Genomic DNA, 16,545 nt, shown 5'->3' with positions numbered 1-16,545 from the left:
ACTTTATTTTGTCATTACCCAAAAAGGGATTTGGTGAATTCATGTATGAAAACAAAGTTTTATGATTTAGAATGTATTTAACAATAAGGCTTTGAGAAAAAAAAGAAAAAAACTATATATTTTGATTAAAATAACCCATGAAGGGTTTTTCTACTTTCACTAAGGTTGTAATATTTTGTATCAAATAACGGATTTGCGAAATTGTGACACCCTGTGAATTGAATCCAAAAAAGTAAAATACTATTGTTGGATATAACACAACAGTGAAGCGGTGACTGTACACCTTGCCTAACCACCTCGTACCTTAGGAATTTAAAACCTAAAAAAAGAAATCATACCTTCAGTCAAAATCTGAATTGCAAGCAGTGGGAACCTTCCTATAGCCCACGTGCCTGCAACACTAATACGTTTTGGGATTTTATTCCCTCTGGAGTGCACTAAGGGTTGGCAGGTAGTAATACACGCCTTTCCTTTCCTGCATCCAGTCTTCTGCCACGCCCGCCTCGAGTTTGGAGCTCCTAGAAAAAGAGAGGAAGGAGAAAAGGTTAGAACGAGAGCAATATCTCTGATCCATACCTGAATTCCCGATCCATCGCGCCTTCGAGCTGGAAGAAAGAAGTTATTTTATGCGCGTCGCCTCGCCTGCTGCAGCGCCGCGCTGAACTCACCGGCCTTCGCAGCATCTTCACATTTCACCGCATCCTCCTGCGTGTTACCGCCGCACTCCGGCACCTAAGGAGAAGACAAGAACAGCAAGGTGTGCCAAGGGAATACACAGAGGAATACCCCCCATAGACTTACCTGATTTTACCACCGGGGGTATTTATTCTTCTTCACGGGTCGGCACAGCTTCCACTGCATCCTAGCCGAACCCCGGGCCCTAAGGGGAAACAAAAGGACTAACAAGGGGAACCCTCCTCACCACAAAAGACTTACCTGATTTTACCGCCGGAGGCATTATTCCCCGAGACTTCATACTTTCTCTCAGCGCCTGAATAAGGGAGAAAGCAACAGGTTACATATGGACATTATTTTATCGAACTGTGTTGGATAATACAAATCCTTACCAGAACATTACCGGTTGCCACGAGGAACTCTTCAATAGGGTCAAGCTGCAACCTGCAAGGAATCGGACAAAAGTGAAAGTAGGGCATTTGAACTCTTACGAACTACATACTTACGGCGTCTTGCCGGGAATATCGGAGTCAATATTGTCCTGGAACTCACCAATTTCTTCGAGCCAGTGAAGCAACTGGTTATCTACGCGCCCCTGCGCTCAATGCAGGATGGAGAGCTCATCTTTTCAAATCATCAGGTGAGACTATAAGAGGGAACATCCAAGGTGATCAGTGGGGAGAACAGCGGGGTGGGGGGAATTTACGCTCAACTCCACGGGTGGTTAATTCCCTTTCTCCACTTGCAGAAGAATATTCCTACGGGCCAAGCAAACGAAGTTAGGTGGGCCAGTCCAGTCCGTCATCTCGGCCCTACGCGTCACATTTGGGGAGACCGCAGCAGTCCAGTCCAGATCAACGCCTCTGTGGGAGCCAGGTGAGCGTAACATCGAATTGCCCCGACCAGTACGTCCACAATATGATGGTTTGTACTGGTTCGGTTCACAATTTGAGACTAGTAAAGCCAATGGTGACTTTACATGCCCTGGGATACAGTAGTCAGTCCCAGACTATGGAGTCTATGTTTGGGGGTCGCTAAGACACCCCTGGGTTACTGCACGGAGGGTGCCATGTAACCCACATATCAAAAACACATGAAACCCTATGAGGAAAAGGACCCCATAGCCCATAGAACACATACAAAGTCAAAGGAACACCTCAAATCATGTCTAAGAGTGGGAGGAAAAGAGTTTCACTCTTAGCAGGAGAAAAAAATAAACCCCAAAAATCCAGCAAAGCTGCTGGGGGGGCTCACTAGGTTTGGGAAATTAGCCTTAAGAGAATTCTCCCTAACAGCGGCAAAGCAGTCTCTTATATGGCTTCTACTTCCTAGGCACATTCCTTAGACCCTGTCTAGGCGTCGCAATCCCCTACCACACCTCTGTGTCCCTTGTCTTGGTTTGGTTTTGGATTTAGCCCTGACACACACAGGATTCTAGGCCCACTCTGGAGGTTGCAGAGGGTCAAAAGGGATATGGTGGGAGTTACAACCTGGTCGTCATCGCTAAGTCACATATGCCCCCGCACCTCTCTCCGCCTCCCCCCCGATACGAGACCGCATACCGTGCCATGAGAGAGCGAGCTGCAAAGAGAGCTGAAGCGTACAGCGAGAATACCATACGCAGAGAGGGGAACAAGGGGACTCATTTCCAGAATGTATTGGGCATTATTGGAGGTGCATGGGGGAGTAATTGATATATTTAAGAAGAAATGGGAGCGTGACCTGGGGCTGGAAATGGAGACAGAACAGTGGGAAAGGTTGTGCAAGTGCACACTGTATATCGGTGTCTTGCCAATATAAATTACACAGGCTCAAACTTCTGTATAGGTGGCAATGGGACCAGGTGAGGATATCTAAGATGTTCCCAGGGGCGGATCCCCACTGCTGGAGGAAATGTGGGCACATGGCGGACTACTGGCACATGTGGTAAGGTTGCAAGAAGGTGCAGAAGCACTGGAAGGAGATCCTGTGGTGGCTACAGGGCCTGCAGGAAGTGAACAGGTGGCTGGACCCCCTACTAGTACTGTTTGAAATGGAGACTGTGGCAGGGGACTGGGTGAAATGCCAACATGTGCCACATTATCTGCTGCTGGCGGCCAGGGCATGTCCAGTAGGGGGATGTAAGAGAGAGGGGCTCCCAAATGAGAGAATGGGCCTCGAAAGCCCTAGACATGTACAGGATGGAGCAACTAACGAGACAAATAAACAACCTGACCCCGACAAAGGCAATGGAATGGGCGGCTTTCTAGAGAAGTACGACCTGGAGAGGCCACAGATGGAAAGTGAAAGGGAGGACATGGGGAATCGGAGGGGGGGGGCCTAGCGGGAAAGGCGTGGCTGGAGCAGCCTGGTTGTGAATAGGCAGTGTGATGGTGGAGAGGAGTGGCTCGCGCTGGACATCGGGGGGAAGAGGGAACAAGCAATACTGATGTGCCCCAATCTAGACCATGAGGAGGGGGTATAGACCCCATGTGTGACCATGGTAGGAGGACTCTAAGCAAATGGCGGAATGGACTAATGCAGGAGCTGGAATATAGGCTCCAAAGGAATCCCTGATAAGGCAGTCCCAGAGCTACACAAGATGTAACTGCAGAAGGGGTAGAGGGTGGGGTGTGGGGAGATGGAGTTAAAAGTTGTTGGGGGAGGTGGGGAGAAAATAGAAAATTCATATGGTGAAAGTTTATTGAAAAATGTGAGATTGACTTTGCATGTTGTAAAAAATGCAAATTCACCAATAAAGTATATTTGGGAAACAAAATCTACTCCTATAAAATGATCAATTTATTGAGTCATTTAACAGCTTTCAGCCGCAGTTCTTTGTGATTAACGAGGATGAAGACACCTCGATCGGTAATAATTGGGACTCATTTAAACAGCACTGAGAGGCCATGTTATTCAGTACGTTAGTAGACGGAAGAGAGAATACAAAAAGGAATTGGACGTTTTTGTTCTTGAACTCTAAAATCGAGAAAACATACTACCAATCCGCCTCTGTCTTATTACGTAGACAAATCAATAAGAAACTTAGAGAATGGGCATCTAATACCATACTAAGATTAAAATACAAGATATATCAAAACTCTGATAAAGCTGGGAAAGCTCTTGCCTCTTGCCTCAAATCACACAAAGAGAAAACCTTCATCTCGCATATCAAAAACAATATGGGCACCACCATTATTAACTCTGATGGGATTCTTGAAGTATTCAAGACCTTTTACTCTGAACTTTACTCCCTGGACACTACTACCACTACCACTCCTGATAACCTGCTCTTTCTTTCAAAATATTAAGAGACTCCTATCCCCAGGTAGATCTCAGTAGCCTTGATTGCCACATAGCCACCCATGAAATAACTCCAGGTATTAAGGATCTCAAAAAAAAATCAGAGCACCTGGTCCTGATGACCGATCTCCTGTATTGCTTGTATTACAACGTATAAGAAACTACACTCAGATCACAGGAGTAACTTTTAGCCAACAAGAATTCAAAATAGGGGCATACGCCAATGATATTCTTGTTCTCTTAAAAAACCCAAAAGTTCATATTCCAGGTTTACTGTCAGTCTAAAATGATTTTTCTTTAGCCTCTGGATAAAAATGAAATCAAGATAAATCCGAGATCTTACCTCTTGACTCATTCTGCCTCAAACATGAGATTGGTTTGTTCGGCTTCAAATGCTTTGACAACTCACTCAAGTACATTGGCCTTATTTGTGCCTCTTCCACTAAGCTCACTATTAAACTGAACTCTTCATCTCTTCTTCTTAGACTCCAGGAACTTACCTCCCTCTCGTCACCCTTATATCTTTCTTGGTGGGGACGTCTTGAAAACTATCAAGATGATGATGTCACCATCAATCTTTATCACTTACAAATGCTCTCTATTCCGCTCCCCATATCCTTCTTTTCAGCAATCAACTCTATCCTACTCAACATTTTATTGGGTGTCGGCAAAAACAAAATAATTGCCTTCAGTAAGCTTAGAGCCCCCTTTTGAGCACGGTGGTATCAAATTTCCAGACTTTAAATCCTACCACGATGCATTCCTAATTAAACCATCATGTATTTGGCTCACCCCCTCTGAAGTAGAAGACCTTCTCTCCTGGTTTGTTCTTGAAAGGGAATTAATGACGCATATCAAAACACAAGATCTGGTATATATATATATTCAGATCTCGATCTTCTAAGCTTCCGTACCGATCAAGGCTGCTGTTTCTGCCCTCAGAACCTTCTTATTCCAACCTACTTGCTCGCTGTCTTAATGTTCACCTTTTTTATGGAATAACACACCTGTCGCACACAATAACAACACTTTACAGGAAGTCCTGGATCAACAAGGGTATTAGATTAATTCATCAAATTTATCATACTACAGGCTGGGAATCCTTCCAAAATCTCAAAAGAAAATACTCCTTACATTCATCAGACATTAGCTACTATAACAAATGAGTTAATGCTTGCCTCAACAGTTTTGATAATTTCACCCAGAATAAGCTCACTCCAAACCCCACAAGAATCCTGCTCATGACCTCTTCTCCCAACGTCACAGCGGCTTAATTTTATAAACTATTAGGTGCCAAGAACTCTCTGACAGATTGTCTATCCAAGTTCAATGGGAAACAGATTATGGGAAGCGGTTTGATGACATTACCTGGGAATTACTCTCGTCTAGGGTAAAAACCATCTGCACTGCAGCCAATATATCACATTTATTTTTCTTTCTCCACAGCACCTTCATAACCCCAATGCGTCTGTTGAAAACTAGGTTTCTCTCAGATGTAAGCTGTGGACTTGTAGTGACACCTATGGATCATACTATCATATGTTTTTTCAGTGCCCCTTAGTTCAATCATTCTGGTGAGATGTGTGGTCTCTCCTGAACATCATTTTCAAGGTCCATCTACCCCTAACATTCTCAAACATACTCTCTCCTAGGGAGCATTGCCCTCGAAAATGGGGGAAAAAAACACATCCCGCCTATAATCTCTACAATTGATTTATCGCAGTCGCCACTAAACTCTTTACAGCCAACTGGAAAGAATCCAAAAATTTACCAGTAAACGGTTGGTGGAACAATGTGTCACATTCACAGATTAGAACAATGTATGACAACGAGTCTTTATATGATATTCAAACATGTTAAATGGTCCCTTTTTACTGAATATCTCTCCTTCCACAATATGTCAACGCATGGTTCGTGAATATCTATTGCTTTAATGTTCCAAATATTTGATTACATGTATATTCATATACCCAATTTTGTATACTCAGAACACCCCTCCCCTTCTCCCTCTGTTCCCTCTTTGTTCTTGTATGTCCTCTCCTTGTTCGTCCATTCATAATTATCACATGCTGGTTAGATCATCTATCTCGCTGACCACTTTATTTGTATTACATTGGTGTAATACCCTTGTTACTGGTAATTTCACTTATTCATGTTAAACCGATCAATAGATTGATCTAATCATTGTTGCACTGTTATTACTATTAAATGATCAATAAAAAATTATTAAACAAAAAAGAAAGACTTTGCTTTAAATTACAATGGGTTAAGAGAGATATTCCATTAAGAATGTAACCTCTCACCAATTCTTAACCCATTTTAGCTGATTGTTTTAATGGTGTCATTGTGATAAATGTGGACTGTTTATTTCTGTTAGGGTCACTTTTCATCTAGTCCGATTCAGGGAGGAAGCCGAGCATATAGCTTTGGAAGCACAAATAGCCCTACGTTTCTGGAGCGATCTCCCTGCAACATTGCGTCGCCTACGGTCTCTCCGATAGCTCAACAATTGGGAAGAACACCAACAGGTATGAAATCAATATTTTGGCATTTCCTTGTAGAATTTACAACAGATTTAAGAATATTTGTTTCTTTATATCAAACATATTTTTTAGTAGGCGGAATACCGCTAAAGTGGTTTTATTTTTCATTTAGAACTTGTCTTCTCCATACAGTTTACATCTCAAAGTTAACGATAATACATATTTTTTTTACTTCTTTTCAAATCTGTTTACAATGGATTCTTTCCTTGCACAAATTCCTCATCTTAAAAATATTCTCTAGTCTCAAGAACTACATTTTGGACTTGATGACCGATCATTGCAGTTATTGGCAATTGAACTTAACGCAAAGGTCTTCATCACTCTTTGTTAGAGCAGGAAAACCTCCATTCCACTGGCTTCTTTGGAGCCTTTGGCTTCCACTGAACGCATTGTCGTGCAGAAAAGGCCATGGAGCCAGAAGAGTCTGTCCTGTGAGGCCAATAAGGATAAGAAGAAGCAGCAGTGCTGACTTCCCCCTTATTGCACTCTGCCTGGCAGATGAAGGAACCCTTTCTACGCACATCTCATGCCTATGAGCTTGGAAATTAGCAATCGCCTTTCCTACGAGTGGGAACCTCAAGCCAGAAACAAAAGCAACAGTGAGAATGACTCCAGAAAAGTGGGAGAACCTGGCAAAGCAGGTTCCAGTGGCTGGACTACGCAGGGGTTGACCCAGGATGGACCAGAGGAGCAAATGTTGGTGGGGTATTAGGGTCTCAATAGCCTTCCAGGCAACATCAGCTTCCAAAAGCAGTGTTGAGGGGGGTTGGAGGTGGCAAACAGCCTGAAGGCGGTCCCAGCATGAAAGGCCTGGCCCAGCCAACAAATGGGGTCAGCAGGATGAGGGATTCCCAGAAAGGAAATCTAGCTGCCGCAAATGAGCACTGGAGATCAGTCCAGGACACTGTATCCAGCCAGTATGTCCAGATTTGGTCCTTAAAATGCAGCAATGGCCTACAAATAGCAGGAATCCTCCCACAGGTATAATTTTCCAAGAACATCTGATCAGAATTAAATGTATGATCATGGTCTCCCCTAGGTTTACCCACACTCACAGGGGCTGGCCTAAGCCCACCCACCGATTACACTAAGGAGTGGAGTACAAAGGGTTAGGCGTCCAGGCAATCTGGTAGGCCCGTAAAACTGACACTCGCACAAGACCACCCCATAGGATGTGAAATGCTGACTCCAGGTCAGGAACTAATCTAAGAACAGCTCAAACCACTATAGAGGGTTCAAGGCTGGTGTTGGAAAGAGACCTTGGGCCTCATTACGACCCTGGCGCTAAGGGGTTAATGGCGCCGTAAAAGGCTGCAGCGCCGTTAACCCCTTAGCGCCTAATTACTAGGTCCCTTTGCGGCTCCTGACCTTAACGGCTGGTCTGGACCAGAAGTTAAAGTAGGGACCCGCAAAGGGACCTTGGAGGTAATTACGGTACCGCAATTTGCGGTACCGTAATTACCGCCTTCCCCATTCCCATTGAGCCCTATGGGGCAAAAATGGGAATGTGGAAGGGCCAATGGTACATGGGGAATTACCGCCCCGCCAACCTTAGAATGGGGTGGTAATTCCCCATTGCACCATGGCGGACTCGTTACAAAACCGGCAGCAACCATGGTGCTAATAGCGCCATTGGTTACCGCCGGTGTTATAACGAGGGCCCTTGTGTGCAAAACCAGCATTTTAGGTCTGCCTTGTGTTTTCCCTCAACAAAGGAAGACCCTAAAACAAAATGGCAGCGATCAGGACATTAGTACACCAATGGCTACCAAAGAGGTACATTGGGTTACCCACACAGTAAATTGGCTTGCACCCTGGGTTAAGCTAAAACTAAATTACAGCTGCAACCAGCCTACCCCCTAAAACCAATCCTGGGTCTAAAAGATGTGCAGTGGTAAGGGCAGGGGTAAATGGGCTCCTCTCGCCACAAGAATAGATCAGAGATCCTAACAAATAAGCAGGGGAAAAGCAAAAATTCAAAGGGTCCCTAAAGGATCATCCGGATTCTCAAAAGTGGAATTGTCTTAACCGATAACATAATAGTGTTATATTTTTCAGTTTATGGCAGTAGTGTCCTCTCTTAAGCATCTGTCATGCATAAATGTAACTAGCTGCCAGTCCATCCCTCCTTATGAGTGAAGACTGACATTGGTTGCTAGAAATGCAGCTTTTTACCTAATGAGGTAGCCCCTGTACTTTTTGCTGGCTTTTCTGGGTTGTTTTTCACTCAGCCAGGCTTAATCCAAAGCCAAAATGAGAGTGTGGCTCTGTTTGTATCTGCTCTGCCTTAAGAGACATTATGACTCCTAAAGCAGTGGTACCCCATTGTGTCCCAAAGAAGGTACCCCTGCTTTATTTATAATTTGGTTAAGCTCTACTGGGTGGAATCTACCTGGCTGAATCAGTTTAAACCCCCTCATCCATTTCCCAAAAGGGTGCTGGTCTTGGTTTGGCTCGAAGTCCGGAAAAGTCACATGACTATCCCTTATCCCTTATAAACATACTCTCTGTATTTGAGAGGACATGGCCACTGGAAGCCTGTATCCCCATAACTGGGGTTTGTAGTCGGCCTGAAAACAGTACTGGCATATACAGATCCCTGTCTTGGGTAATGTGGTTTTATTCCTTTGTGTGGGAGGCCCTTTCAGAATACCTGGATGCATTTGTAGACATTGGCTGACCACACCTTGGTTTGAATGATTCTTGATGTGTGATTGGGTGCTGTTCACTTACTGCCTCACGAGGTAGATAAAAGCAGACTCCCTTACCCAGTCACTGTCCATCTAGAAGCCTGTGCCTGGATTCCTGGAGGACTTGCTGCTCGATGAGATGAAGCCCTACACAAGACGCTACACCAAAGCTGATGGTGAAGCTCTGCCTCTTCGGAAGAAACATACTGCAGGGTTTGTTTTGCCTGAACTAGTGGGAACAACTGGATCCCTGCTCTAATGCCTAGTCGCCCTGAAGCTGATGGTGCCTGCATTGCAAGATTCAGAAACTGGTGCCCCTTTTCTGCAATACTGCTGTTTTAATTCCCAGGGTTTTTCTCTCCTGGCTCTCCAGTGCTTCTGTTGAACCTTTTCTTTGTTTTCTCCATCCTAGACTCAATTATCATGTTTTCTGTGGTTCTCACTCTACACAACCTCAAGCTGCTCACTGAGACACTTTCGTGGAAGGTAGCTTTCTTCCCAAAGACTGCCCCAACTCTGCGCAGCTGGTCCTCTGTTTCTTCTCAACTTTCCGGCCTAGATGAGAAAAGTGTTGCTTGCTTCAAAATTTCTACTTTTAGAAAAGATTCTTAACTGAAATCTAAGAACTCTTGAAACTGTTTCACTTCCCTGGCCGTTATGACACATGTTATAAGTTTACTTGCCTGTAAGTGTAGCAATTCATCTCTTGCCTTTTTTATTATAAATATTGTAACTTTATAAAACTATAGTGTTGGACATTCTCTCATTTCATGTTAATGAAAAGTGTATGCTGTACATATTAACTTTCCTACTCCACCTCCTGAGAGTTAGGCTCAGGTTGTTCTGTCACAACTAACACTTAGCATGGTGAGCTTGAAAGAATCACTAATAGTACCCAAGTCAGGAAGATGCACCTAAAGGACCTGACCACAGGGCTTAAGGCAAATGCTCTTAACAGTTACCAATTGAGAGAGCGCTGGTCTACCTTGGTGGACACTCTGTTTTCCTTAGCGGGCTTTAGACAAATCTCCCTCAGAGTTGCTGTCCAAGGACGGAAGCAAAAAGGCTATGCAAGCAAGCCCCAGGTGCCTCTAAGAGAAAGATAAGCAACTGAAGGTAGGACAGAGGACTTGGGAGAGACCACTCTTTCCTTAAGGTTGCAAGCAAGCCAGCCCAGGGGTTATGGGTGCAGAGGTGAAGAATGGCTGAAGATGCAACTCTCAACATGACTGAGCCAGTGCCTGCGTGCAGAACCGATGGACTAAGGGACTTGACTCCAGCAGACTAACTCAGCCTGGTATTGAAGAGCAGCAGCAGTGCAATGAGCCAAGATGCCCAACCTAAAGCCACCAATGGACCAGCACATAAGGCGTACTTTTGTGTCCAACAAGTTTCAAGAAGGAGCCCATAGCTGGTAAACCAATTGTCATGACTACAACAGAACTATCCTGCAGGTACACGCCCCTTCACCATTTAGGGATAGGTTGCGTTATTCTCAGGCCCATGAAGACTGGTATGAGGGCAAGTTGGGCTCATTCCTGGTGCACCTGGCATTTATCCCAATTAGACATTGTAGGTATGAGGTTGCTATGGACTTCCTGGTTCACTTAAGATGGCCGATCAGCAGGCCATAGATATCATGTGGAGGGTGCTTTGATAGTTGGGGGGGAGTAGCTGTCTATATAAGCCACACCCAGACTTTTATCCGTGCTTTGCGTTATTCTTCTAATGCAGGGTAACTCTTACCGGCGAGTCTCTGACATGGAAATACAAGAAACAGCATATGAGGGGTGAAGCATTCATTGGAGAACTCTAGACTTACCTTTTGATGTTGCATAGAACTCTTGAATCCTGTTGCACCTCTGGCGGCATTTCCTGCGTTTCATCCGTCATCCCGCTCACTTCCCTTTGCTTCTGAGCTCCAGATCCACCCGCAGCAGCGTCGGCTCACCATCCCTCATCAGACCGGCACTCCTGAAAAGAGAAGCAAAGACAACTTTAGCAGGCAAGCTGACGGGCAAGCACACAGAGCGCAGCCAACGCGCACACAGTAGATTGCTCAAACCAAGTCTCTAAAAAGTCAAATTTGCGACTGTACCTCCTCAGAGGTACTCTGCCTTTCCTCTCCTTCCCCCCAGAAACTCATGGTATACCAAGCTCTGGTTCTCTCTAGCTTGGACTATTGTAACAGCCTCTTTCTAAATCTAACTGCCTCTACTCTCCGCCCTCTGCAACTAATCCAGAACAGTACTGCGAGACTTGTCCTTGGCCTCAAGCACTGGGATCGTATCTCTCCAGCTCTGAAATCTCTCCACTGGCTCCCAGTGGATGCAAGGATTAAATTCAAAACCCTCTGCATTGTCCACAAGGCTTTCTGGAGGCTGGATCCAAAATACCTTCAGCTATCCCTCTGCAAATACCTCCCCTCTCGAGCTCTTCGCTCCTCTACCTCCAACTCCCTCAGGGTCAGTCGGTTTTCTAAGAAACAAGCTGGGGGTAGATCTGTCTTCGGCTGGAGCCTCCCTCTGGAAGAGCCTTCCTGCCACTCTAAAACTGGAGGAGAACCATCTTCGGTTCCGGAAGCACCTCAAGACCTTCCTCTTTTCTTCTGCCTTCGCTCCCCCTCTCCCCTGCTGATCTGTTATCTCTTGGCACCATGCACCTGGCCACCCTCTGTCCTTCGGGCCCAGGTACCTGCTCCTCCTGCCACCCTCCCGCAATGCCTCCAGGCCACCCCTTGCACTGGGGTCTGTATCTGTACCCATACAGCCCCCCCTTTTTCTTCCTGCACTTATCAGACCTACCCTGTCTGCTGCCTTAAACCTAGCCCTTGCAAATTGCTGGCTGCATTACCACTGTTTGTTGCCTTTATTATTTATTGTTATTTATCTGTTTCTCCTCTGCTTCGCACTTTCCACTTCTTCCCCCCTTCCATGCACTTTTCCCCTCCCCCCTCTCCCATGCACTTGGGCATTCTCAATGTCACTGGGCCTAGTAAGATCGCTGTTTTGTTCTCCCCTGTTCCCCTCCCTTGCCTTGTCGCGCTCTGAAACACTTGTGTACGAGTGCGATAGAAATAAAATATCAATAAAAGTATACCGTAAGCAGTGCATTCCACAGAGCTTACCCATAAAGTCTTGCCTCAAGCACTGACAGCAAGCCGCTCCGTTAGCCGAACCTTGACAGCAAGCAGCTGATTTAAACGCAGGGAAGCACGTGCTCCGCATACAGGGAGCATCACGCAATTCCCTTTAAGACTTTACCAGTGCCCAGGTTCTTGTGGAGCAACTCAGAACAGCGTGGGAACACGCAAGACAGCACAGAACAGCGTGGACAAAACTATTAGCTCAATACAAGGTCACTGAACCCTATTTGGCCACTATGCCAGGCCTTATCCACTAAAGGGCAGTTAAGGTGCACCCTTGAGCCACAGCCGGCCTGGACTTGAGTACCAGTGAGGAAACTGGTAGTGTACATTGGCACCCCTGCGATTGACAGAACGGAGAGCCCATCATCTTATACTCTCAGGTGAGCTGAGCACCCATTGTGACACTAAGGGAATTAGGGAGAGGCTGGGAGAAGATTCATAAGCTGATATCTGTTCCCTCACATTAGGTGCAGTCCCTACAGACAGCTTCAACCAGACGCCCTAGCAGTATCGACCATCCTGAGGCTCCAGGCGCTCCTGCAAAGACCAGGTAAGAGTAACACCAATAATGCCTGCCAGCTCAAGGGAGGGAAAAACCTATAAAGGCTTCCCCTTATTGAGGTGGGCTTTGGCATTGGTGGTTGCAGCAGTCTTCTTAATTTCCTTGGTGCCGCAGGTTCTATTTCCAGTGGTCGACTCTTGAATGGCTCCAAAATCTCCCCAAATATATAAAAAGCTGGGTTGGGGACTACCCCATCCCAGTTATCTGGAGACTTGTTCCATTCAAAATGAGTGGTTATCCAATCCTGGATCACCAGCTCAGATTCATGACATCACTCAGTATATGGATTGAGGTGCCTGGGACCTGTACCTAGACCAAACCATTTCCAAGCTCACAGGTGTCCTACCTGGGCTCTGGATAGAACTTGTGAAAATGCTTGACCATTCCTACTTCTGGAAGGATGCCAGCACGAGCGAGCCTGCGCAGAGCAGGAGCTGCTTTTTGCCACGCAGAGCTGAGGTTGTCTGGAGCCAGGACCACAATGTATATATAGTTTCAGAGAGCCTGCTCAACTCAATTTAAGGAACACTGAGGATTCTGATCCCTGAGGTCTCTGGGAAAGACACTCTGTGCAGTGGCCGACCGACAGGGCTGAAACACGTTACCCAAGAAAATACTGAGGAAACCTGCGAACCGAGAAGAACGGTGCCAAGCCAGAAGGACTTGCTGCCTCCCCCAACATTGGGCCCTGCGAGAGCACAGGTATGCGGGTCAAAACAAGGAGAGGTAGCAGGGCGGCTAAGCTCTGTGGAGCATTGTAGGAGAAGCCTAAGTCTATGAAAGAGAAATAAAGGAAAAGGTGGTCCGGAGTACCTGAAGAAAGGTGCAAAGAAGATGAAATGGAACACAAGACCCAGTGGGAGCTACTAGAACCCGGACAGCGAGCAAACCACCCTGAAAGGCTGAATACAAAATATATGCCCTAGAGAGGAGGTAACGAACGCATAAAATAAACAGGAACCACCATGAGGGTTGTAGCTGAACCACACAACTGTTTTTCTTTAGGATTTTCTGATAAACTTCAATGACCCACTGTTTTTGATATGAACTATTTCAAGCTAAGAACCTGAGTGTTCAAAGAAAAGACTTTCTAATCGATTGTGTTCTCCCACGTATTTCTTATCTTTGATATTCTCAGATATCCTGCGTGCAGTTGAGGAAATCTTTTCTCAGCTGAGGGCGCAGTGTGCTGTCGACTTGACGTCCCATGGCAGCTTCCTTCATGCCTGTTTCCTCAGTACTGTTTTTCCACATGCTCTGCATGCTTCTAAACGGGTCAAAATTGCCTCTGATTTTTTTCGTATTGAGTTTATCCCTTTCATCAAAGATGTTTACTCTGAAGACAGTGTTTAAAAAGTGTACCGATTGTGGGTTGAAGAGGTCTATCACCGATCCGCATCGGCTATGCCTTCGTTGTCTTGGAACCGATCACAATCGATGATTGCGGCTCATGCCAGTTAAGACCTTAAAGGAGAGAAAGGGGAAGCTCATCCTGGGTAGGCCCCCATCAAAGTCTCCTTCTACTACTCCTTTCAAGAAAAGATCTTCTGACTAGAGAAGCTTGAGGGGTATCTTGCCTCGGCAGGAGAAAAAGCGCTCCAAACATAGTACGTGCTCAGTTGCTTGACACAAGTCATCGTCAGCCTCACATAAAGTTGAAGAGGAGGCCTTGTAGACCTCACTCTTTTTCTCTGGACACCTCACCTGCTAGAAAACACTTAAGTTTCTCTGGTAAGTCGGTGTCAAAAGTCAAATGGGAGGAAGTTCGCCTCCAAATGATGGTTTTTGAGAAGGCAGCTCCTTCAAAAAAGCCAAAGGCGGTTTAAGACCCCATTGCGCCTCATAAGGCCAACAGGGAGTCAGTTGAAGCTTCTGCTCATGTGTCTACGAGCCCGGCCAAGAAAGTAAAGCTTCCTCGAAGCATTGAGTCTCTAAGGTGCGAGATGTACCGAAGCCTAAGAAGGCGCAAGGCGTACCGAATCCCAAGCCTCCACCCTCAACTCCTTTGACGGAAGTCACGTCAACTTCTTCGATGCCAAGACCATCTAAGTCGAAGCCATTGACGTCTTTGGATTTGTTGAAGGATTACAGACCTCTTGCAAGAAAGGACTTTAAGTGCACGGGCTTGATTTTTGAGGACGGTAATTCTGTTTGGCTGGGAGTTTGGAGCTCCCAATATGAAGATTACAGTACCTAGTAGGTTTTTTGAAGGATGCTAGGGGGCTTGATACCTCACCTCAGATTGATTTTGCCGCCCGAGAACCTTCTGCACATGCAGATGTGTCATACAGGTCTTTCATGGGTAAGGTGACAGAATACCTGGGCTGGGGAAGACCCGTTTTCTGTATATGAAAAGGATGACCTGACATATTTTTTTATTATTTGGTTTGTTCAAAATATTGAACCTTTCAAAACAAATACCTTATTATTTACAAGTCTGATTAACACATTAATATCTCCTTACGAAATTAAAACTAAGTCGTCGATGTAAAGAACAGATCAAATACATAAAAATCAGATAGAGAACATATAAAACGGATATTTTTTACAAAATCTTGAAACCCAGGGATCAAAGTCAAAAACAAAAAACGAAAAAACACTTTCAATATAATAATGGCCCTTTTTCCTTCAGTTTTAAATAATGCATTAAGAAATTGAACACTTGCAATTCGGACAGACAGATTAGTGTTGGTCAATAGCCATTGCCAAGCTTGAGTCTGGTTCATAGGGAGTAAGGAGAGTGTCGCCCTCGCGAAGTATTTTTTCGCAAAGCTGCTAAATTGGGGCATTCTATTAGACAATGTTGTAACGTTTCTTTCTGAGATTGTAATTTACACCACCCACAGAAATTCTGATTTTCTGGAATAAGCTTCCTTTTTACTAAAACTTCTCCTGTGTCCCAGAGGTTAAATCTGAAGCGTACGTATTCACTGCGGATTTGAGGAGATAGCCAGCCATGGTTCCTAATTTTTTGTGGACAAATAGAATAATATCAAAATCCTTTGCAAGTGAGCATTGGTCAATAGTGTTGATCCAATCAATTTGAAACAATTTCGTTTTAGCTCTGGCGGGCTTGAAAAGGAGCGTTTACCAAAGGGGTGTTAGCATCAGCAAGAATATTTCGAGTGTTCTGGAGCCATCTGCTGGAAAAAGAGCCATTAGAGGATGTTAAATAACGAGCTAGCATACCTACTACATTTACTGATGTAAGATTTAATAAGCGTTTTCTAAGGAGCGCGAATCTTTTTCATTTGACTTGGGAATGTAATGAAGGTAAGCCAACTTCAAAATGTACCATCCCTTGTGATGTTCACATCAGTAATAGCAAGATTTTCTTCCAAAATTTGGCTTCGATGACATCCCAAAATTCACGTTCTCGGGGCAATGATGTTTCTCCAGCATTGGATCTTTCATAGATTCAGATGCTTGAATATTCCCTGTCGTCAGACTGGGAATCCTCGGTGATAAATATAATAATAATAATTTTTTTTTTTAAATATATATATATATATTTCTGAGGCTTGTGGAATCTGCTTAGATCACATGCTGTGCATAGGCCGACATCTAGTGGAAGCTGCGGAGTATTACAGTTTTTCGAAAGTCGAAAAAGGGCGTCGACACAGGGCGTGCCAGTAATACTATCCC

At 45.0% G+C, this 16,545-nt stretch overlaps 1 protein-coding gene across 3 annotated transcripts in view; it reads left to right on the top strand.

The window, feature by feature from the left end:
* The window catches only part of BORA (BORA aurora kinase A activator), a 911,814-nt gene that overhangs the window by 433,998 nt on the left and 461,271 nt on the right, over positions 1-16,545 (top strand). For all 3 annotated transcript variants that reach the window (XM_069639407.1, XM_069639408.1, XM_069639410.1), the window contains one exon: positions 6,335-6,485. In XM_069639407.1, the coding sequence (XP_069495508.1) occupies positions 6,335-6,485 (151 nt within the window). The remainder of the gene's footprint in view (positions 1-6,334; positions 6,486-16,545) is intronic.

This window comes from Ambystoma mexicanum, chromosome 7q, assembly GCF_040938575.1.
Source record: "Ambystoma mexicanum isolate Mex_15411 chromosome 7q, UKY_AmexF1_1, whole genome shotgun sequence".
Lineage (NCBI taxonomy): Eukaryota > Metazoa > Chordata > Amphibia > Caudata > Ambystomatidae > Ambystoma > Ambystoma mexicanum.
The sequence above is the reverse complement of the archived record's forward strand: the minus strand, read 5'-3'. Positions and strand labels throughout refer to the sequence as shown.